This window comes from Terrapene carolina, unplaced genomic scaffold (genome assembly GCF_002925995.2).
Source record: "Terrapene carolina triunguis isolate 2854851 unplaced genomic scaffold, T_m_triunguis-2.0 Scaffold84, whole genome shotgun sequence".
Taxonomy (NCBI): domain Eukaryota; kingdom Metazoa; phylum Chordata; order Testudines; family Emydidae; genus Terrapene; species Terrapene triunguis.
The window spans coordinates 19302285-19327375 of record NW_020664435.1 but is presented as its reverse complement, the minus strand read 5'-3'; the positions used below and the strand labels follow the sequence as shown (position 1 = coordinate 19327375).

The 25091-nt window shown below is 44.5% G+C and overlaps 1 protein-coding gene across 1 annotated transcript in view; it reads right to left on the bottom strand.

Moving 5' to 3' along the window:
* Positions 1-11494: 11494 nt before the first annotated feature.
* MACC1 (MET transcriptional regulator MACC1) overlaps positions 11495-25091 on the bottom strand; it is a 37422-nt gene continuing 23825 nt past the window's right edge. The window contains exon 4 of the mRNA XM_026649415.1: positions 11495-11707. Coding sequence (XP_026505200.1) covers positions 11495-11707 — 213 coding nt within the window. The remainder of the gene's footprint in view (positions 11708-25091) is intronic.

Genomic DNA, 25091 nt, shown 5'->3' with positions numbered 1-25091 from the left:
CAGAGCTAATTGACTTGATTGAAGGGAGTACAAGCCACAGATTAATATTTTACAGGATTATGTGGCAGCCACACAAGGTTAGAAAAAAGTACCTATATTTTTTCATTACTGCAAGTATGTGTAAAATCCATAGGGTGTCTTCCATTAAGTGGCACACAGAAGGAAGCAAATGTCTCCAGTATGATGAAGAGTCAGTCTGGTTCTCCTCATTAATTGGTGATTTCCTAGAGAGAATAAATATGTCGATGATAATTTCCTCCAAAATCCGGTTGTTTCGCAAGTTTCTGGTAAACCATAATAAATCTTTGTCATCTGGGAGTCCTGTTACTACCACCACCATTTTATTTCACTGCCTACTGCCATGTATTAAGAAAAGTGGACTATGCTTGCTTCTTTTAAGCATTGGTGTAGATACTTTTCTTATTATTATAAATCTCAGGGATGTGCAGCCAATATTTTAACCAAGCACTCCCACAAAAATACTCTCCCTTACTCTGTAATAAATCCTGTATCCCAATGGTGCACAGAAAGGAGGAGGAAAGGAACTAGGGAATACTAAATTCCTTTTAAAAAGAAAGGGGAAATGAATGTTTTGAATGTAAGGTTTTTAACCTAGGGGATTTATATGTGCATGTGTAGGGTTGTTGTTGTTGGTTTTTTTTTTTTTGGTAAGGAATTTAATATTTTGTTAGGAGGCAGAGGATATTGTTCTTAAAGTGCAACCACATACTGTTTTTCCTAAACTGGATGCTTGAGTTTAAATTACATGGTAACAGAAAGGCAGCAGAATACAGGACAATATAGCTGCAGTATGCTTAGGATTTTAATAGATACAGTGAAGTCTCTCATTATATCCTTGCCTGAGATAATGCAGGGACAGGTCAGCCTTGGCTTATACATGTTTCTTCTAATGAGTCCAGTCTACATTTGATGGGAGAGAGCCAGAAGCAATATTCCAAGTTAATGGACAACCCTGAGGCCAGAAATAATTGGAGTTGAGAAAAACCTATTTGAAATGCAGCTACCATGGTTGGAGGCCCACATGTGGGCCCAATGCAGTGTGAGTGCTGTGCTTCGGAAAATGAGATAATGAGGAACCATATTTAGCATGTCACTTTGGGGTGTCACTTCCAAAAGGGCCAATCTGTTGGAGACAGTATCTCTGAAAACAATGTTAAAGCATGGGAGGCGCTCCAGTGTGGGAATGACCCTCATATAACTTGAACCAGGCCATAATAGTTAAAACTCTGCTTATTGTATATGCTAGTGATTCTCCTGACATTATTTCCAAGAGACATGCTGGTTAAGTAGCTATTTTCTTCCCTAAAGACAGACCTGCTGATTGGCTAATTGAGTCTTGGGGAAGGATCCTTCTTCTATATTCATTCCATTTTCTATTAAAGATACTCCCCAACATTTTTTTTAAAGGAAAACGAATTTAACTTATTTCAAGAGACCAAACCATGCATGTTCTTCCCAGGCTAAACCAAGAGCTCTTTAAAAGGTTTCTGACTATACCATCTGCCAGCAGGGAGTCACTAAAAGCATCTTCCGCATAGCTAGTCATGTAAACTAGTGTATTGATGAATGACAAGAGAGCTACAGTGGCAACATGGCCCAGTGGATCAGGCATGGGAGTGGGATTTAGAAGACTTGAGTTTTATTCCTGGCTCTGCCACTAACTATGAGTGTGCCATAAGGCAAGTTTCTTCACTTTTCTGTGCCTCAGTTTCCCCTTCTATGTTTTGTCTGTCTTGTCTATTTCAATAGCCCCATCCTGAAGAGCTGACGCTCTCTTACCATGTGTGTGTACAGTAGCGTGCATAAGGGGGCCCCAAACTCAGTTAAGGTCTCTGTTGTTAACATAACACAAAAATTATTAATAATAATCCAAAGTAAATCCCCCTTTTCTCTCTGTCAGACGGAGAAACAAAACAACCCATGAGGAGGGTTTGAAACCGCTTGCTTTTCTGTCACACAAGTAATGATGCTACAAGACCTTATATATTCCATCTTGTATTCAGTTCTTTTTTACTGAAGAAAGAAATATAATACTATCTGAATGTTTAATAGGAATTTATTAATCCCCAATGGTCTCTATCAATAGGATTCCTACGCTCTGAAGTTGTGAATTTCTGGACCAACTGTGCTCACCACATGTAACCTAACCGCAAAATATAATCCTAATTGTGAAACCTCTCCCAGGGGGAGAAAAGCCCTGATAGGCTAAATAAACCGTCAAAAATGGGAGACAAGAGTATATTTATAGACTCTAAAAAGAGACGTCTCAGCAAGTCCAGTTAAAAATGGACAAAATGTTATCTGGAAATTCTAGTGTGAGCAGGTGCCTGTTCCAACCTGCTCTAAAACAAAGGCCACGTGCTGTGAAGAGACCATACTCACCTTCTGCTGCAGCTTGCCTTTTTTAACAGATACATTAACTTTAGGAGAACAGAAAGTTCTGCTCAAACCTTCTCCCTAGGCCTGGCTGTTCTTAGGCTCCAATCCTAGAATGCACTTCATGTAGGCAAACCCCCAACTCTGTGTCTCTTTGAAGTTGCTGGAGGTCTACGCAGACACAGGGGTCTGTGTACGTGCAGCATATTGCAGGATCAGGGTTTTGGGATGCAGAGATCTGTTTACACACAGTAAATGGCAGGAATGTTGCCACCTAAATTATTTACTGATGTGCACAGACATACGTAAATAGTAGTTTTCGGTTTCTGTCAGATTATCCCAGGGTGCCATGACTAAAGGCTTGTCTACACTTACCAGGGGATTGACGTGCAGCGATTGATGCATCCACGGTCGATTTAGCAGGTCCGCAGATCGCTCTCCTGTTGACTCCTGTACTCCACCTGAACGAGAAGCGCAAAGGGAGTCGACGGGAGAGCATCTCCAGTGTAGTGTGGATCCCACGGTAAGTAGATCTAAGAACGTTGACTTCAGCTATGTTATTCAAGGCAAGACAAGGCCTAAGACATTTTATTGAATAAATTACAAATCTTAGGCCTTGTCTACACTACGGGGGGAGATTGATCTAAGTTACGCAACTACAGCTATGTGAATAACATAGCTGAAGTCAATGTACTTAAATCTACTTACCACGGGATCCACACTACGCAATGTCGACTGGTGACGCTCTCCCGTTGACTCCCCTTATGCTTCTTGTTCAGGTGGAGTGCAAGAGTTGAGGAGAGAGCAAGTGTTGAGGTCAATTCAGCAGGACTTCACTAGACCCACTAAATCGACCGCTGATGCATCAATCACCGTGCATCGATCCCCCAGTAAGTGTAGACAAGCCTTTAGATCTCTTCTGCTTTGTGACATCTCCCTTTTGGAACTGCAGGTTTTTTCATATTTGATAATCCTATTTAGCCATGCTGCAAATGTGATCCGAGAGAGATCTTTCCAGTTACACACAATAAATTTTATAGGCAGTATTATTAAACCATCAGTTAGAAGGGCATTCTATAACTTCTATAGTAACAGCATGAGAGGCTTTTATAGGAATAATAGAGCATGGTACTATATAAGATGGTTTTATACTCTAATAACACTTCCCACTTATAGACAGTGGTGCAAGTGGAATCCATTTCTTACCAGTACGGGGGGGGGGGAGGCAGCAGCTAATGGGGGGCGTTTGACCTCCTCACATGAACCTCCATGTGATTCCTCCCTGCCCCGCCCCCAGCCCAGGGCCACCATGCTCTCCCCCTCCCCACGATCCACCCCCAGTGCAGCTGTACTGCTCCCAGCCCTTCCACACAGGGTCTCTTCCATCTGTACAACAGCTGCGCCAGAGGATGGGGCTGGGGGAGGGGCAGGGGCTGGTACAGCCACCCCGGAGGAGCTGCCGGCGTGAGGTCACCTGGTAGCCCCATGTTCTGCTCCTTTCTACACTGCAGTTCTGGGGTCTCCCGGGAAACGCAGTGGGGAAAGGAGCAGAACCCCCAGCCCCACCCCCTGCCCTTCCACAGAGCTGTGTTTCCTCTGGCTCTATCTGTACAGCAGCTGCCCCGCCGGAGGACAGGGCTCTGGGGGCAGGGTTGGGGGTGGTACAGCCACCGGAGGAGCTGCTGATGTTCTGCTCCTATCTCCGCTGTGGTTCCCAGGACAGCCCTGAGGTTCAGGGCTCTCCCGGGAACTGCAGCGGGGATAGGAGCAGAATATGAGGCCACTGGGTGGCCCCCGCCGGCAGCTCCTCCGGTGTAGCTGTACTACCCCCAGCCCTGTCCTCCGGCGGGGCTGCTGTACTGAGGGAGGAGACCCTGCATGGAAGGGCTGGGGGTGGTACAGCTGCGCCAGAGGAGCTTCCGGCGCGGCCTCACGTTGTGCTCCTCCTCTGTCTTTCCAGTACGCCGTACCAGCTATAAATATCTTGCTGGTATGGCGGATCGGACCGGACCGCCCTACTTGCACTACTGTTTATAGAGTCATCGAGTTTAAGGCCAGAGGAGGACCACCAGATCATCTACTCTGAACTCCTGTATATCGAGGCCACCAACACCACCCAGCACCCACACACTAAACCCAAAAACCAGAATGAGACCAAAGCATCACAACTCATGATCAGAACTGTTCAAGAACTAGGCTTTCCGATGTGAGATTTCCTTCCAGATTTGTCTCACCGGCTTAGATCTCCCCCGGGGAGAACAGCAAATTATGGGGACTCCATAAATAATGTTCAAAACGATGTGATGCAACTGAATGTATTTCATATTTCATCTTTGCCTTTTATCCTAAGTCCACCATACCTCCACCCTGTGTAGAAATGGGCTTGTGCCATACCACTTAGTTTGTTTAAAATTTAAAAATGGAGGTTTTTAATTATTTATATATATGTGCATAGTACAGTAGTCCCTGTGTGATTTGTTAAATTAAATACCTCTCCTCCATTTAGGACTGAGGTAGACAAACTTGCTGTATATGTCTGCTAAAATGAACAACAACAAACTGGTCAAGTAATGACATTTTAAATTGTGATCATTAGGTTTCAGGGTTGAGCCAGTGATGCATGGGGCAGTTCACAGCACACAGAACTATTGTTTCATGCACCTTGCAGAGTCAGAAAGACAACACATCTTTAGTTTACACTTGGTTCACATTTGCAGTTATCTTCAAAACCATAGGGACCAGCAACATATATTTGTTAACAAAATCTGAGATGCTAGGGCACAATTGTGTGGTAAAGGTGGATTCCACAGTAAATTCCATGGTATACACAGAGTCCTGCCTACAATACTACATCTATTCTATTGTTTCAGGAAGCAGTACTTTTGCTTATGGTCAGAGGTACAAATTATAGTGGTTAACCTAGTAGCAAAAACATTAGTAAGTTTCGCCAACAGAGGTGAAGGTGCAGAGTATTTCCTTTTTTAAAGGATGAAGTATTACTATCATTCCCCTATTACTAAAAGAGTCTGCAATCTCTCACCCTGTCACCTTTTTTTTAACATCCTGTAGATTCAATGCAAAGATTCCAGTGTACGCAGTCATTTCCCCTTGTTTATTAGGTTTAAAAACATATACTCTAATTTTTTTTTTAAAAAAAGCTCAGATAACAAATTAATGGTTAACAAATACAAAATCACAATTTTTCTGTACTAAGAATAATACCGGAAGGCCTTTATTCCTATAATTGGTGCCTATTTTCAGACCTGTAATGACAGCAAGTAAACTACAGGGAAAAAATGGTTATCATTACTCACATCTGATTAGCACTGGCTTTATGGATCTAAAATTATTGTGAAACTTCTTCAAAGACTCAGATAGCTTGATTCTCCTCTCACACTAGTGAAAATCATGAGTAGCTGTGTTGAAGTTAATGGGAGTTAAACTAGCGTGGAAGGAGGAAAACAGGCTCAGAATGTGCATCTGGTACATGTTGTTCGCAGTGTTGTTGTAGCTGTGTTGGTCCCATGACATTAGAGGAAAAATGTAGGCGAGGTACATTTCCCGGATCGGAAGAAGAGCTCTATGTAAGCTCAAAAGCTTGTCTCTTTCACCAATGGAAGCTAGTCCAATAAATGATATTTACTCACCCACCTTGTCTCCCTGGCACATGTTCTATTTTTTAAATTCTAGGGGCCTGATTCTCAATTCACTTGCCCCTTGTGCTGAAATTTATACTGGAGCCAAGTGGATGTAACATTTTACTGTAGTGTTTTATTCTCATTTAGCATAAATGTCAACGACGACACAAGGTGCAAGACAGCAGAGAACTGGGCTCAGTGGGATTCAGTTTAGAATAGAATATTTACACTATGACTCTAAACAATTAAATGTTTATAGTATGGAAGATCTCAGCTGACCTGACAACTTACTAAGAGGAAGCTCAGAAATATGTAATAATCAAGTAAACCTTATCTGGGCGGAGAGAAGCTTGTGGAGTTTGAATTTCCATAATCCTCCGGCTTTACTATTCAAACTGTTTAGGTTTTACAACAGGAATTTGCATTATGTGAAACCCAATCCTTCTGGAAAAAACACTCATGCCAAATCCCACTCACTTGCCTGTCCTCATCAGAAAGGAGGGTGGAGGTCCTTGTACTTTTCTCTTGTCCCCAGAGAGAAGGGATGAAGATGGCTGGGCACTTAATACCCACCCCCATCACACACCTTGCTACTATTCTATTATCTGTGATGTCTTCTGTGGAGTGGTTTGTGGCCTAGTCCCCTCACTTATGTTCTCTTCAGGGGGCAATCTGATTTCTCCTCCCTAATCTTCTGCTTTCAGAGAAATCATCAAGGAGGCCTCCCCACTCAACTCAAGGAGAACACCTTCTGAGGGTGAATAACTTGTCTTCTGACCCCTTACCTTGTAGCTGTTGGATTGTGAAACACTTCTTCCTGTCCTGCTGCATAGGCCTGTTAAATACTGTGGGGCAGAAATACCTCAGCACTGGACTTAGGGAATTGACTCCCAGGTTCAGGAGGAAACCTGCTCCTGTGTGAGTCATCTGGGAAGAGTCTCCCTTTGTTCATTGCATTGTGGGACATGTCTGCCCTATGAAGGGCCACTTCAGTAGGACTGATCCCCATTCTCACCACCAGATAGGGCAGGGGCAGGCCCCCATCTCAATAAGACCCTCTCCTTGAAAAAGGGTGTGGAATATTGAACTCTTTTGCCCAGTGATGAGGGAGGCTAGGTTAAAGTTTCTTTTCTACCAAAGACTATAGAGCTGAAAGGAGTTGGCTAACATCTCCAGACTTCCCATCCCTCAAAGACAGTAATGACAACAAAAAAATGGGGAAAGCTGGGGTATTTGAAGGACGGTAACTAGGGAGGGGATTTCATCTCCTCGCCCAGGAGCAGGGAGAGGTTGTTGTTTTCATCCCTCCCCACAGAGACCTAAGAAGGTATGTGTGCTGGCTCATGGGAGAGCACTTCTCCTCTCCTCTCCCCTCCACTCCCCTCAAGAGAAATCAAGACCAAAGCTATGTGCTCCTAACTGCATGCTGCTGCTGAAAGCAGCTGTTTCCACTCTCAGCAGTAACCTAGAACTGGCATTTTGTGGTTTAAAATATTTGAGCAATAAAATGTGGAGTTCATTACATATTATTTTACATTCAGCGTAGGCTGCTAAAGTAAACAGAAGTATTGCACAAGTGCACATTTCATTCATATGAGGAGAAGTACAAAGCAAAAATGAAAGTGGAATTAGCAAATAAAGACCACAGCTGCAGGCCCCAGAGCACAACCTAATTGGACAGGATATAAACAAACTTCCAGGACCAATCACATAATATCACAAACTGAGGAGCTGACTGACTCAATAAGTCAATATTTTGCTAAATAATTTGGGCCAAATTCAACTCGAGTTTGAGAGTGTCACACTTCATTGCTGGTGCAGGGCTAAAATCGGAGGAGATGGCATAGCAATAGTAGGAATAACATCAAAACAAGCCATGCTCCTTAGTGATTTCCTGGTCACTGTGATTTCTCTGTAGTGTAGGGTTGCCCTATCACAGTATCTTTTTTCCCAGCATGCCTCTTTTCGGGGTTGGTCCTTTAAATTTGACAGAACCAAGAAGTTGGAACCCTGAAGTGGCCATTTGGTAACTGGTAGCTCCTGGCTGCATTTTTATCTCTTCTAGCTGGGAAGCAACACTTATGTTTTCCTTTTTCATTATTATTATTGCTGAGGAAAAAGCAATAGCATTGGCATTAGTGCTAAGAAGAAATGCCAAAAAATGGCATTGAAATTGGAGATATGTGCAGTGCAGCAGAAGTAAATGTAAGAGGACTTATGTGATGGTTGCTGCCAGGGGAATAGCAGAGAAGTTGAACAGAGTTTGACATCAAAGAAGGGGTTATGGCCAGGTGGCATATTCATCTCTAGGTGTAAGAAGGCACTGTGAAGTTCAAGGAATGGTGTAGTTGAGTCAAGTCAGTCTGCTTTTAGGGAGTGTAAGTAGTAGCGAAGTACTTATTCACCCCAGTCAGTAGCAAAGACATTGAGCATGGCTCAGTCAACCACTGCACCATGATGAAATCTGCCCTGTAGCAGGATTGGCAGTACAGGTGAGCCATGCTGAAGTAGGAACCCCAGGAGGCATTCTGGGAGATGTAACCAGAATCCTTCCCGGAAGTCCACAGTGTAGCAGCCCCTCTACTACTCTTTAAGAAGGTAGTGTGTGCATTTTCACACACCTCAGCAGTGCAAGAGGGAAAGAGGACATGGGCCATGCCTATCTATCTCACAGAACTAAAAGGGACCTTGAAAGGTCATCAAGTCCAGCCCCCTGCCTTCACTAGCAGGACCAAGTACTGATTTTGGCCCAGATCTCTAAGTGACCCCCTCAAGAATTGAACTCACAACCCTGCGTTTAACAGGCCAATGCCCAAACCACAGAGCTATCCCTCCCACCATGGCCCTGTCCCTTCCTCCCCTCTGCTTAAGGGGTTCATTGCCACCTGTGGCACTAACAGGGAACAATAGCTGGCACCTGCATAGATGTGCAAGGCAATGGGGAAGCTCTGTGGTACCTTCTATCCCCAATTCCTTGTGCAACTGCACAGAGCCAGCACAGTGTGGGTGTAAACATCTCTCAGGGACATAGAAGGCTACACTACATAGTCCATGTATTCAAATTCTATTTTCATTCCCTTGATCACCACAGAAGATGCTTTTTGCATTAATACTCAGTGGACCCAAATCTTTGCTCACCCTAGTGCAAAGCAGGAGTAACTCTGCTGAAGCCAACTGCATTACATGAGTGCAAAATCGGTGTAAGTAAGGGAATCAGGCCTTCAATATTTAGCAAAGGTCTTCTGGGTTTGTGCCCTATCCTCCCATCCAAAGCTCTTCACACCTAGAGGCTGTGCAATGGAACTTGTTAAAGAAAGGCCTAGGGAGAAAAAATGTAAATGTGCTATTTTGTTCTAGATTCATCATGTTCTTCCTCCTCCTGAAAGGACGTTATCGCAAATGAAGCAATTAAAGAACCAGCTGTGCCCTGAGATGTTCATGCACAGCTCTCAGAGTAGAACTTGGGGCTTTGTCTCTCCAACTGCGAGCTCTCAGGCTTGCTTTTCAACCAGACCACTGCCGGCAAACAGTGAGTTTACCAGTTTATCCAAATGAGCCTTTGGGTGCTCCTTCACCAGAGCTGCTCTTTGAGTTATTTGCAGGTTGCTTCCATTTTTACCGCTACCTTCTAGCTAACAAAAGTTTGTTTTCTTGTTTGTTTTAAATACCATCCCATTTACTGGGAATTATTTGGTTGGACTGGGGTTGTTCCACAACTCAGTGGTATCCATAAGGCGGTGCCACGTTTACTGCAGCTTGGTTCTGGCCAATGGTAAGACTTCATTTGAGAGTATCTATTCTGGATTATTTCAGAGCATGTAATCAGTGGAAATCAGGCAAGTATGAATTGCTGCATAAATAAATCATAAATGAACCTAATGTAAACCCTTTCTGTTAACAATAGGACCAGCACATACCTTTCTTGACAAAATACTAGTTGTCCCTCTCTCCCATTTTCCCTTAGTAATGGCACAGTTGAGAATTATGCACAATAATGGCATATACAGTCTGTCTCTACCCACCAACCCCGACTTTTCCATTCAAAATAGCTATATAAGAGGCAGTGGCTTATGTACAGGATCATATGATGTGGCCACTAGTCTGATAACTGCTTGGTATGGATCAGCCTTTTTTATCCGATTCCACTCCTTTTGGGGAGCATGTAAAAGAAAGATTAGTAAAATTCCACTGTGCATCATGTATACAGACTTGGTGGTAGAAAAAATAGTGAGCTATTTCCAGATGTGGCCACAATTTGGGTGCCCCTCTCTCTGAGTGCCCAATTTAAGACACCTATGGCCTTTACAGAAGTACTGAGCTCCTGTTTAGAGTTGGTTAGAAAAAATATTTTTGGCAGAATTTGTCTATTCATAAAAATTGCAGTGTTTGGTGGAAAAGGTTCAATTTCAAGAAACTCCTGATGGAACCCAGGCATCCTGATTTGGGGTGAAAAAATTCCAAAAACAAAAAATTTCATGGAACTGATATTTGGTTTCCCAGCCAGCTCTACTGCCATTAACTTCCATCGGAGTTACAAGAGCTCACCACACCTGAAAATCAGACTAAAGGTGTCTTCTTCTGGACACCCAAAACCCAAGGAACTTGCAGTGAGGCCCCCAATACTGCAACTGATTATGAAAAGGCACACCAGTGTAAACGTAACATCAGAATGGCTATACTGGCTCAGACCAAAGGTCCAGCTAGCCCAGTATCTTCTCTTCTGACAGTGGCCAATGCTAGGTGCCCCAGAGGGAATGAACAGAACAGGTAATCACCAAGTGATCCATCCTGTCTCCCATTCCCAGCTTCTGTCAAACAGAGGCTAGGGACACCATCCCTGCCCATTCTGGCTAATAGCCATTGATGGACCTGTCCTCCATGAATTTATCTAGTTCCATTTTGAACCCTGTTGTAGGCTTGGCCTTCACAACATCCTCTGTGCTTGCATGGAACCTCATTGACTCCAATAGGTCTTCCACATGGGCTTAGAGGCTGATCCTTGTGTTGTAACTTGCAGGATTGGAGCCCAAATTGTCACTTTTGAAAATTTTGGGCATACTGAGTGAATACTATCAGAGCAGCCCAGAACATGTGGGGCTTAATAGACCTCAAAATAAAAAGTTGGCTTTATTATAAGCTATAGTTGTAGTCTTGTGAATTTTTCATTTAGGAATTGGTCCATGGAATTAAAATCTTTTCAAGGACCTAATTCATCTTCCAACTCCAATTTCACCCCTGCATGGTCCTCAAAATATTATTCTGCAGGCCCTGAGGGTCCTTCAGATAAATTGTGTTCCACATGGTCTGTGCTGTATGTAACACATATAAGTGCAGAAAAAAAAAGCTAAAATGAAAGGATCTGTTCTCTTTTGGAAAATCAGGGTCATAAAAATATTTGACGAGTATAAAAATCAACACCATAGTTTTCCAATAGATAGTCCATAAAAGAATTTGGGATTCTAGTCTTCCTCCTTCTTGGGGAAAGCATTTGCCCTTAAGATCTCCATGCAGTTCACTAGAATCAAAGCTCCAGTTAACTCTCGCCACTGTTTGGTCAAAGGGTTTTTCATTTTGTCCAAAGCCAACTGCAGGTCTTGTAACACGTCTCTATAGCTGTCTCCATAGTGAGCGCCCCATGTGTACAGAAAATCGTATGCAGGTTTCCACATCATCTGCAAAGAATTTTTTTTTAATATTAGGAGAAAACAAAGCAATATACAATGACTTTCTAGATCTACTATAATGGCATAATTATTAAAAAGTTATAGAAAAGGAAACAAATTAACTTTTGCTCTTTGAGCACATTGAAGTACTTTCTCATGTAAAGTATGTTCAGATAAAAACTGCAATGTCCCATTTATGCTGTCAGCTTTTCTATAGATATGGACGTTTTAGTGAAATAAGTAGCAATAAAAAGACAGTGTCCCTTTAAATGAAGAATCTATCAAATTGACAACCATATTTCTGTCTGAACAATTTGTACCTAGTATAGTTACAAGTAATGTCAAATATCATTAACAGTGAAAAGATTTGGGGGGGGGATATTTTCTTGTTTCACTTTAATGTGTGCATTCAACAGCAGTTTGCAGATGGTGAACTTCATTATTCTGTTGATGGTCAGTTGCACTTCTTGTCTTGGGAATCAGAATTATGGTGTCTCCCTCATGCACTGCTCAGACTGGAGCTTATATACCTGCTTTGCCAGAAGGTGAGAGCAGCAGAAAGGTTGAAACTGAAGAGGCAGTAGGCAGGTGAGTGTCCAGAAAAGAAGAAAGATGGGGTAGGCCTAAGCATATTTGAAATTTAATCTGTGGCTTTGATCCTTGAAACACTGAAGTCACTCATGCATAGAGGTTTGCCTATAAGATGCTTATAAATATCAGCAAGAGAGTAGAAAAACCTTTATAAAAACTTAAAACCAAAAATCAGGACATACAATCTATCATCAACTTCTATTAATGTAAAAAAATTCAAGTCAATAGTGCCCCTTCTAAAGTATTCCTTCACATTTTCTTCATGACAAGACGAGTTTATGGGGCAGCTGTTGTAAATGGTCAGAGCTCCATTGAAGTCATTGGGCCTATGACAATTTTCACCAGCTGAAGATCTGGCCCTATGTCTTTTAAAGTGCTGATAGACACTGCATTCTGCAACTGGAACTTAGTTAGCAATTGTGTAGCTGGTGCATAAGGCAGGATGGAATCCAACTCTCTTTCCCAACTCTTTCTCTGCCGTGTTAATGGGAATATAAGTGAGAAAGGCTACGCAGAAATGGTACTTTCTGATTATTCCTGCACTTTAGTAGGCTTCTATTGTAGGATATTGTTACTCCTTTTTGACCTAACTAGCTAGCCAATTTTGAGGGTCCTGAGACTTGTTCTCCTAAGGAGGAGAAATTGAAGGTTGACGCAATCCTATTTATTTACAAAGGCTGTACAAAGTCCTGATTCCCTGAACACAGAAGGAATCAAACCACAGTGGACCGTTTCTTTGGTCACAGCTCCTGCCAGCACTTAGCCCAAAAGTTCTCGCTCAACCTTTTCTCAAGATCATCAATGCTTCTGTGGCAGTAGCTTTCTGCTTCTTCTCTCACAGAGACACACACCTCCATCAAACAATCCCCAGAGAACCCCTGCCACCCACATAGCTCTATTTCTGACAAGCCTTGGGTGTCCTTGTGTTTTGGGTGAAGACTCCTATTGCTTCAGCGATCCAGTTCCATAATAATGATAGCAGTACCTAGCTCTTATAGAGAGCTCATCAGTAGATCTCAAAGCGCTTTTCAAATAATCGCCATTTTACAAAAGGGGATACTGAGGCACAGAAAGGCGCCATGACTTGCCCAAGGTTATCCTGCAGGCCAGTGGCAAGGCTGGGAATTGAATCCAGGTCTCCTGAGTCCATAAAGGAACTTAATTGTTTCTTACATTTATCCCATATGAAGGACGGTTGTAAACCCCTTCCCCACAACCACCCAGTTTCAATGAGGTTTAATCCAACCTAGCACAATGTTATCAGGTAAAAATTTCAGGTAACACAAAATCTTAATTGGGTTTTGATTTTTTCCTCTGACCATATGTTCTAATATGCTGAAACAAAATTTATTAACAGCATCATGAAAATAATTTGTTTTATTTGTAGCTATCCCAAGAGGCTCATCTCTGTAGAATCTTATACGTGCCAGACAGTTGCTGCATTCCTGATGCTTAGGTAGCAAAAGCAGCCAGAAAGCTACTGCAGTGGGCAGCTGGGGATTCCCATGATGTAAGGGAATCGCTGGTATTGTGCAGTTAGCTATGTTGGCTCTACACCAGCCTCTCTGGACTAGGTGGAGGGCCAGAGTGTGGGAAAGGTTAAAAAGATGGCACTGCAGCATGCTGTACCCAGTAATCCTCATTAGCTTTGGGGAGGGAAGAGAAGGGCAGCATTGCAAGCAATGATAGAGCAGCCCTTAAGGTGCCCTGACTTGTGCCAAAGGCTAGTTTGGCCCTGGGCAGCCAGAGGATTGTTAGAAAGGTGGGTAGGAGAACAGTTTGCCTTTTCCTTCCCTTCAGCTGTGCTGAGCTCTCCTCCAACATAGTTGAAGATTTATCCCATACACGCCTGTATATCAAACGCTGTGGCAAAAGTTCAAAATGGTTGTGCAAATTAACTCTGTAATGAATTTGTGGAGGTTACTAACTCAGCTGCTGTCTGCATGCAAAAATCCTTACTACTACTAAGTACTAATGCTTAATGTTTTCCAGTTCAGCCCCATTTCCACTACTAGCTGAATGTGTTAATTGGAGGGTTAAAATGATTTGAGAGTTAGATTGCACTTTTCACATCAAATTGGAAAGCTGAAGATTCCAAGCAATATTTTTAAAAGTTCTAGGGATCTAAAAACCAAAGCGATCCAATCCAGCCACTCAATCCAGCCAATCCAATCCATATAAGATCATTAATAAGATTCAGTCCTATAAAGCTTTAAAGAAAGAGCCTTTCAATTTCACATACTAAACTGTAATCATGATGAGAGAAGACCAACTCATTGTGTATGTGCCCAAGAATTCACTGAGGGGAGGAAAACAAATAGCTAATCTTTCACTCTGAAAAGTTAAATTGAACAAATGTGGTGCACACAGCATCTGCTTTATAACAAAATGTGTTTTTTGCCAAAGCCCTTGGATAGGGTCCATTACAAGGAGATATTAAGGAAACTACAATAAGGTCTTGTCTATGCACAAGCTTGCACTGGTTCAGCTACGCCAATGCAAATCCCTGTGTGGACATAACATCGGCACTTTTAAAGCAATGTAACTAAACTGATATAAACCAGGTTTTTAATCAGCTGAGGAACATCCACACACAGTGTTGCACTTGTTTGAACTAAACCAGTTTTAAAATAACACTTTTAGTTAGTGCAGTTTTGTCAGCTGACCTAGGGAAGTCTCTTCACTGCTTGGTGCCTCAGTTTCCCCATCCGTAAGATGGGAATAATGATACTAACCTCCTTTATGTTGTCCTGATGACAAGAGCAGTAAGAAGGATCATTATTATTATTTATTTGTGTGTCAATCAGGCCTAAGTGGCCATATAGTGAGAGGTGATCTTTCATGGATTGAAGTGCCCTGAATGATTATTCATTACTAATATTAGTTTTGAATTTAAATACACTGATGCTTTTTTCATTATCTAGCCAATGTTACAGGTGGCTAAATAGTATTCAGCAAATAATTGATTCAATTAATGTTTCCTGTTCATTGTCCGATTATTATTCACAAATCATTCCCCACCCCAGGTCCAGTTATTGGGCCAGCTACAGTCATGAATTAGAAACTAGTTATGAGCGATGACTCCGGGTTGTAATTCAGTGTTTTGTATCAGGAGTCTCTGCTATCTGTCAAGTATATTAAGAAATGAGTATTAGCAATCATTTTAAAATAATTTGTCAGATGTGTGATAATATTGTGAAGATACTTAGGGTGAAATCCTGCGCCTACTGAAGTTAATGACAGTACATTTTCATCCTGACCTCTGATTTTTGTATGTATAATTTAATGTATGCATGTGGCATTTTGTGAGCACAAAATTAGAGGCCAGTGTTTTAAATGTTTTTCACTGTGTGAGGTGTTGGACACACCCTAAGTTTGACGACTTTTAGAGAAGGAACCTTTAGCAATCCCCCTCTCGTTCCCTAGGCTTTTCATGAGGAGTTGATTATAGAAGAATAAGGGTGTTAAGAAGAATTGGATTTAGTCCTACATTCTGGTGGGCTGTAAGTCTTTTTTGGATTGACACTGTTTCCAGTTAGATATCTTTGCATTTGTACCTTTAAAATATTGTATGCTGGCTTTTTTAGTACACAGTCATCTAGGAGGGCTCCATAATCATCCCAATAAATAAATGATTAAACAAACTGATAGACTGGCATAGCTTTTCCTACAATGTTATTTTTTTAAAATATATGTTGCTATTTTTATGTTGCAAGTAGCTACACTATGTTTGCAGCAGCCAGCATCGCTGCACAGCAGAGAATTTTGTATGTAGTTTAACATCAAGAATATACAAATCTCTTGAAAATAAGAGACGTGGGTGTTGAGCCAACACAATCTGTGTGTGTGTTGTTGCACCGCCCCCCTGTCCCCGCTAAACAAGGACAGCTATTTGTTTGCAGCAAATATTTCATTTGATGTTTCATAGTGGCAGTTTAATACTACCAGGATCAGCATCAAAGTTTGACTAATGTCTCTACATGATGTCACTATAGGCAGAGAAGGAATAAGACTGTTGTACAATGTAGTTCCTTTTTGTGTCAAATAATATTCTCCGTATAGTGCAGGCTGCAAACTAAATGTAATTTTCCTTCTAAGATTTGAAATGTATCTTATCAAAGTCACAGTCTGCCAGTGTTGAAGCATAGGCCTAGCCATATAGATGAGATCAGCAGCATACATTTGAAAACCCAAAGGGCATTCTTCTTAAACTTTTGATGGGAACAAGATAACTATTACATTTTTCCTAAGTGTACATTCAGTTGTTGACAGTGAATCTGGTGAGAAATGTTTATTACACCTCCCAACACGACTTGCATTGTGTCAGATTTGCTTGGATGCAAGAACAACAACATAATCAGTTAAAATGAAATAACAGTTTTTGAATTCTGCTTTGGGAAATCCTTTAATATAAAAATGACAATATGAAGATGTCTCTCAAAGATGTACTGATTCTTTGGTAGTGCAAATGGAAAAGAAAAATAATATAATTGAATAGGCCATAAATTACCAGTGTGTCTTGTATCTGAAAAGGAGACCTCAGACCTAAATAGTCTTAAGGCAGCAATCTAGGTTTTGGCAGCTTTCAGGCTCCAAAAAGTAATTCTACCCAGGAACTGAGTGAGCATGAAGACTGAGCTACTTTCTCAATGCAAGAATTAGTCCCTCTGGAAAAGGGACTTTCAACCTCACTCACAGTGTAGATCTCATCTTCCTAGAGACTGCAATGTGGACCATCTCATTTGCAATCATGAAAGTCATTGCCCCACATAACTGAAATTGTAGAACATCCCAGTAGCAAGTACACACACACACACACGGCTGCCAGTGTGGCAACTGCCACAAACAATGCATGTGCTGTTTTTAAAGTTTAGACCAAAGGAAAGGTGTTTTTGTCACCTAGTTAATCTTTAATTTTAGTACCATGCACAGCCATATGGGCTTTATGAAAATGGGCACCTACTTCTCTTTAAATGGTTTATTTTCTATCATTTTATTTAGTATTTATATAGCACCATAAGTCTGCATGGCACTGGAGAGAAATTAAAAAGTTCTGCTTCTGCTCTGAGTTACACAGGGGAAAATCTGAAGGAACGCCATAGAAACCAGTGGATTTACATCAGTGGAGGCAAAAATAGAATCCGACCTATTGTCCCTACCTCAGAGAGCTGACAGTCTGTTAGACATACGCAGAAGGGTTGTTGTCAACAGATGAAGGCAAGGCAGGAAAGAGACTAATAAGCACTATAGCAAGTCAGATGCTGAAATATGATGGACATTTAAGTTGCCTGTGTAGTCGTTAGTGATTATTTTCTGTTTGGTTTTGGAATTTTAGAAGGTGGTAAGGCAAAAGTGGAACAAACAGTGCTGGGGCTGTTCAGTGGAAAGTTAGTGGGGGACTAGGCACTAGCAGTGGAAAGCTAACTAAAAGAAGTGGGTTTGAAGAAGGATTTTGCAGGACAGAGAGGATGCATTCAAGCACATACAGGGCAGGGAGAGCACAGCTATAAAGACATGAGGAAGAAGAGGAGGCAAAGGGAGCAGTGAGGCAAGAAGAGTGGGAAGAGCTTGGGATGCAACTTGGGAAATAGGTAAAAAACAAGGGCTGAGATTCAGACAGAAGCAGAATCGTGCAGAACCTTGAAAGTGAGGACAAGGAGTTTCAATTTGACATTGATAGAAACTGAGCCACTCAAATGATTTAAAGGGTTGGGGTTACAAGATCAGCATGGCAGGAAAGGATGATCATTCTAGCCAACATGTTGCAGATAAAACAGAGGAAAAAGGGGAAGAGTCAGGGATTCCAAAAGGCAGGTGGTGTACACCAGGAGTGAGGAAGAAGGAATGAGATTGCGGTCAACCACATGCAAGGAGAGAAAGAAAGAGAGGAGCAAAAAATTACTATGAATTGTGAGCTTGAATGATTGAGAAAAGAGCAGAGATTTCAATGATGGTGAGGAAAAGAGGCATTACAGGAGAAGTGATGAGTTCAGATTTTGCCATGTACAATTTGTGGAAGTACCAAGATATCAAGACAGGAGAGATGCCAGAAAGATGGGAAGAGATGGGAGCCTAGACAGAGAGAAAGAGATCAGAATGGAGAGGCGGATTTGAGTATCTCTAGAAGTGCTAGAGGAGTGCATGAGGCTGTTCAGGAGAAAAACTTGGCTGAGAATAGAATCCTGGAAATCATCAACTAATAAGGGCAAGTAGGAGAAAGAGGATCCACTGAATGAATACACATCCATGAAGCCAGAGAACCAAGAAGTTATGGAAAGTGAAGAAAGGAGGAGGGTCTTAAGGAGATGTGGGTGTTAAAAATCTGGTGTTAAAGACACCTGAGAAATGAAGAATACTTCACTCTTACTTAGCACTTTTCATTTACATAGCTCACAAGCTTTATTGAGGAGAATAAGTATCATTAGGCCCATTGCAGAGAGTAAGACTAAGGCACAGAGACTTGCCCAAGGTCACAGAACGGGACAGGAGAGTCACAGAGTTAGGAATAGAATCAGGCCTCCTGACTCCCAGTCCAGTTCCCCATCCACTAAACCATCCCTCCTCCCTTAGACCAGTGGTTCTCAACCTTTTTCTTTCTGAGGCCTCCACAACATGCTATAAAAACTCCATGGGCCACCTGTGCCACAACAACTGTTTCTCTGCATATCCAGTAGATTAAAAACCAGGCCCAGCATTAGGGGGTAGCAAGCAGGGCAATTGCCCCGTGAAGCTAAGTTGCTCAGGCTTTGGCTTCAGGCCTAGGCAGTGGTGCTCAGGCTTCAGCTTTCTGTCCTGGGTCCCACTGAGTCTAATGCCAGCCCTGCTCTCTGGTTTATTTTGGCAGAACCCCTGAAACCTGCTGACGGCCCCAGAGGGGCCCTGGTTGAGAACCACTGGTCTAAAGGAGGACGGGCCCGGACCCCTGGTTGAGAACCACTGCCTTAGACTCAGAAAGTAAGTGGCTTTTGGTAAGGCCCTTTACTGTGGAGAGAGCAGGAATCTGACTAGGGGGAGGAGAGATCAAGAAAACACTTGAATGAAAGGCAGAAGTTCTCTGGGAATAGATAATGCATATCAGTAGCTTTGAAATGAAGCAAGCCCCGAGGAAGATGAAGGGGAGTGAAGTGAGGGCTAACTTGTGCAAGGAAACAACATGATGAAGACAAAGGAAAGGAGCCAGAGATGACTGATAAGAGCGAGGGAAGGAAAAAGGCTGATTATGAGGGAGGAAGAGTGGGCCATGGGGTGGAGGAAATAAGCTGAGGTTTAAGGTGGACAGAAGCAAAGATTTCAGAGTAAATTCTTATGTATTATTTGATTACAGTAGTTCCAAAGGCCTCTGTTGAGATTTCTAGGCACCCTATAAACAAATAGGGAGAGAGAGTCCCTGCCCTGAGGAGCTTACAGTTTAAATAGTGTGACAAAGTTCCTCCTCTATCTTGGTGGGTCCTGCGCTTATTGGCAGATTTTCTTGCCTCAGAGATTCACCATGTGGGTTCGGGAACAACCTAGAGACCTTCCCCTCTGGAAGAACCCACAGTCCAGGTCAATTGGGAGGTTTGGGGGGAACCCAGGCCCGCCCTCTACTCCAGGTTCCAGCCCAGGGCCCTGTGGACTGCAGCTGTCTGTAGTGCCTCCTGTAACAGCTGCATGACAGCTACAACTCCCTGGGCTACTTCCCCATGGCCTCCTCCAAACACCTTCCTTATTCTCACCACAGGACCTTCCTCCTGGTGTCTGATAACGCTTGTGCTCCTCAGTCCTCCAGCGGCACACCCTCTCACTCTCAGTTCCTTGTGCCTCTTGCTCCCAGCTCCTCACACTCCCACCACAAACTGAAGTGAGCTCCTTTTTAAAACCCAGGTGCCCTGATTAGCCTGCCTTAATTGATTCTAGCAGCTTCTTCTTAATTGGCTCCAGGTGTCCTACTTAGCCTGCCTGCCTTAACTGGTTCTAGCAGGTTCCTGATTACTCTAGTGCAGCCCCTGCTCTGGTCACTCCGGGAACAGAAAACTACTCATCCAGTGACCAGTATATTTGCCCTCTACCAGACTCCTGTACCCCACTGGTCTGGGTCTGTCACATATCCCTTCCTCCTGCTCAACGCCAAGGGGTTGGGCAGCTTGGGACGCCAGACAGTGCACATGTGACAAGCCATCGGCGTTGCCATGACGGCTCCCTGCTCTGTGTTGCACACGGAACTGGAAAGGTTGGAGGGATAAGAACCATCTGGTCACCCTTGTGTTCTTCTCCTTGTTCCGCTGCATCCATTGAAGAGGGGCATGGTCAGTCACGAGGACAAATCTGCGCCCGAGCAGGTAGTAGCGCAATGTTTCTATGGCCCATTTTACAGCAAGGCATTCTCTCTCCACCACTGCATATTTTTGTTCCCTTGGAAGGAGTTTCCGACTGAGGTATAGAATTGGGTGTTCCTCCTCCCCGACCATCTGTGATAGAACGGCCCCCAACCCTACTTCCGATGCATCCGTCTGCAGGATAAACTCCTTGGTGAAATCAGGGGCTATCATTACGGGGTTACTGCAGAGGGCAGTCCGTAGGTCTGTGAATGCTTCCTCTGCTGCGTCAGACCATCTCACCAGATCAGGTCCATGGGCTTTCACTAGGTCTGTCAGGGGGCTTGCCTTTGTGGCAAAGTGGGGGATAAATCGTCGGTAATACCCCACCACACCTAGAAACGCCCGGACTTGTTTCTTGCGACTTGGTCGGGGCCAATTTTGGATGGCCTCTAACTTGTTCACTTGGGGTTTTACCAAACCTTTTCCCACAATGTAGCCAAGATATTTGGCCTCTGTAAACCCTACAGTGCACTTGGCAGGGTTTGCTGTAAGGCCAGCTCGCCTGAAGGTATCGAGGACTGCCTCCACCTTCTCCAGGTGGGTTTCCCAGTCTGGGGTATGAATGACCACATCGTCCAAGTAGGCAGCAGCATAACTGTTATGTGGGCGTAATAGCTTGTCCATGAGGCGCTGGAAGGTAGCTGGGGCCCCATGTAGTCCGAAAGGGAGGACAGTATATTGAAAAAGACCCTCTGGTGTAGAGAACGCAGTCTTTTCCTTTGCGTCTTCTGCAAGGGGAATCTGCCAGTACCCCTTTGTCAAGTCTAGGGTAGTCAAGTACCGGGCATTACCCAGACGGTCCACTAGCTCATCTATGCGAGGTATGGGGTACGCGTCGAACTGGAATACTTCATTTAGTCGCCGGAAGTCGTTGCAAAATCTTGTGGTGCCATCAGGTTTGGGCACCAGCACGATTGGGCTGGACCACTGACTGTGGGATTCTTTGATGATCCCCAACTCCAGCATTTTTTTTACTTCTGCTTTTATTTCCTCCCTTTTTGCCGCTGGCACCCGATAGGGCCTCATTGTTACTCTGGCCCCAGGGTTCGTGACGATGTGGTGATATGTCTCGGTTGTTCGACCCAGTTTTGTCAAGAACACATCTTGGTTCCGGAAGATCATCTCAGATACCTCATTCTTCTGGTCTGGTGTTAAATCGGGAGACACTCTCATCTGTTTGGAAGGCTTGTTTTCCTGGGTTAGGTCTTTTTGGACCGTTGTGCATGCCTCTTGTGCATGCCAGGGTTTCAGAAGGTTAACGTGATAAATCTGTTCTTGTTTTCTGAGTCCTGGCTGCCGCACCTTGTAGGTTACTTCCCCCATGGGTTCAACCACCTCATAGGGCCCCTGCCATTGGGCCAGAAGCTTGCTTTCTGCCGTGGGTACCAACACCATAACCCGATCCCCTGGTTGGAACTGTCGTACTTTTGCCTGGCGATTGTAATGGGTTCGCTGGGCCTCCTGTGCCTTCTCCAAATGTTCCCGTACAATAGGGGTAACCCGGGCTATCCGGTCTCGCATCTGCATTACATGCTCTATTATATTTCTCCCCTCATTGGGTTCCTCTTCCCAGATCTCTTTGGCGATATCTAGTATGCCACGGGGGTGACGCCTGTATAATAACTCGAAGGGGGAAAACCCAGTTGAGGGCTGTGGTACCTCCCGGATAGCGAACATAAGGTAGGTTAGTAGGGTGTCCCAATCCTTCCCGTCCCGACTTACCACCTTCCTTATCATAGCCTTCAGGGTTCGGTTATACCTTTCTACCAACCCATCAGGCTGCAGATGGTAGACCGAAGTTCCCAGGGTATGTATATGGAGCAGCATACAAAGGTCCTTCATTAGCTTTGACATAAATGGAGTTCCTTGGTCGGTTAATATCTCCTTCGGTAGCCCCATTCGGGCAAAGATCCCCACCAGCTCTTTGGCTATAGTTTTAGAGGCCGTGTTCCGCAGGGGGACGGCTTCTGGGTAGCGAGTAGCATAGTCCAAAACAACAAGTATATATTGGTGGCCCCAAGCCGTCTTCTCCAGTGGTCCCACTAGGTCCATGGCTATTCACTCGAAGGGGACCTCTATGATGGGAAGGGGTACTAAAGGTGCTCTCAAGTGGGGACGGGGACTGTGCAGCTGACACTCCGGGCAGGAGGCACAGTACCTCCGCACTTCTTCATGTACTCCGGGCCAGAAGAACCATCGTAGGACTCATGCCAAGGTCTTCTCTACCTCCAAATGCCCCCCAAAAAGATGACTATGAGCCAGACTTAATACAGAGTTCTGGTGTTTTTGAGGTACTAGGATCTGCTGTACCTTCTGCCCCTGTACTGGTGCAACCCGGTATAAGAGATCCTTCTTCATTATGAAGTAGGGTCCTGGTCCCTGGGTTTTTCCTTCCACGGGGACCCCATCTATTTCAGTCACCTCCTTCCTAATGTTGTCATACCTTGGGTCTTCTGCCTGGTCTCGTCCAAAATTTCCTCTCCCGGGGCTAATCTGCCCAAGATCTAGGGGCCCAGTCTCTGTTGCCTCTACTGGTTCAGAAGCATTAGGGTGGAGGTCAGACTCAGGTGCTTCTCCCTCCTGCGTGGCCTCCTTTTCAGCTGCACGGGTCCGCCTACCTACAAGAGCGACCCTCTGGCTTTGGGTCAGTATTCGGGCTCCCAAGGCCTTAGCTGCCCTTCTTTCCCTTTTTGTCTTTCTACCCTGTCTGGGAGTGGAGAACAAATCTGGGGATATTTCAGAGAAGATTAGGGGTTGACAGTCTGCTGTGGATGCCTCATCAATTTTAGGGTCCCCATCTTTCTCCAATCCCCCTACTGGGAGTAAGTTTCCAAACCCTGGGAAGTCCCTCCCTATAAGCACCGGGTATGGGAGTTTAGGGACTACACCTGCTGCTACCTCAGTAGTGTTCCCTTGGATCTCGATTTTTACTGGGATGGTGGGGTAGTAACTAACTGTCCCATGGACACAGGTTATCCCCGTACGTTTAGCCTGCAGCAGCTGACTACGCTTCACGAGCTTCCCTGAGATAAGCGTGATAGCACTCCCCGAATCAACCAGTGCCGTGGTCCCTACCCCATTTAGTTTCACTGGTCTGGTATACATATGTGGGGTTAGTGAGACCCCCCACAAGGTAGATTAGGGAGCATGGATCTGCCCAGTTCCCCAGGTTACACTGCATAGGCTCCTCAGCATTGGGACACTGTGCAGCTACGTGTCCCCACTCCCCGCAGGCATAACATCTGTATGGAGCCCTAGGCGTTCCCCGGTCTCTTGGTTTGGGCAGTCTAACATCATGATCCTCTTTTCCCTCAGTGCTCTGACTCCTTGTGGCCTCTGATGGGCCTTCAGCCTCTCTCTTTTTCTACCTGGGCCCTCCTGGTGTCCCAGTCACCCGAACTTTAGGGCTTGGTGCTGCTAGTTTAACCCGGGGTGCCTCTTCCTTAACTGGTCGGGTCAGCTCCCTCGCTGTCCTTCGCCTCTCTACCAGGGCGACAACCTCGTCATAGGTGGAGGGTTCGTTCTGGCTTACCCAGGCACGAAGGTCTGGTGGTAGTCCCCTCATGTATCGGTCGATGACCAGAACCGCTAGTATCTCTTCCGGACTCCAGGACTCTGTTTGCAACCACTTTCGTGCGAGATGGATGAGGTCATACAATTGGGACCGTGGGGTTTTGTCTTCCTGATACCTCCAACCGTGATACTGCTGGGCCCGCACTGCTGTCGTTACCCCAGATCTGGCCAGGATCTCTGCTTTCAGCTGGGGGTAGTTTGCCGCAGCCTCTTCAGGCAGATCATGTAGGCCTTCTGGTCCTCCCCACACAGGAATGGGGCAAGGATACCAGACCACTGATCTCGAGGCCAGGCCTCCCATAGGGCTGTCCTCTCAAAGGCCAGAAGGTATGCCTCTACATCATCCTCCCGTGTCATCTTCTGCAGCCAATGGCTGGCCCGTATGAGCCGCGTCCCATCATGGCCGCGATTCAGCTCTATAAGGGACTTTACCTGGTTTACCAGTTCCCGCAACATAGCTCGGTCTTGAGCAGCCTGGTCCATCAGCAGGCGATTAGTCTCTTGCTGCAGCCACACTGCCTCCTGTTGGGCAGCTGCCTGGACACGGGTAGCCTCCTGCTGGGCCACCGTAGCATGTATCAGTGCCCGCACTATGTCATCCATTGTGGTGAAAAAAAAATAAACCCTCTCCTTTTTTGTTTGTTTGTTTGTTTTTTGTTGTTGTTGTTTGTTTTTGTTTTGTTTTTTTTAAATCACCCTCCTTCTTCTGCCGCGCACCCCAAGATCCCACTCCTAACACCAGTGTCACAAAGTTCCTCCTCTATCTTGGTGGGTCCTGCGCTTATTGGCGGATTTTCTTGCCTCAGAGATTCACCATGTGGGTTGGGGAACAACCTAGAGACCTTCCCCTCTGGAAGAACCCACAGTCCAGG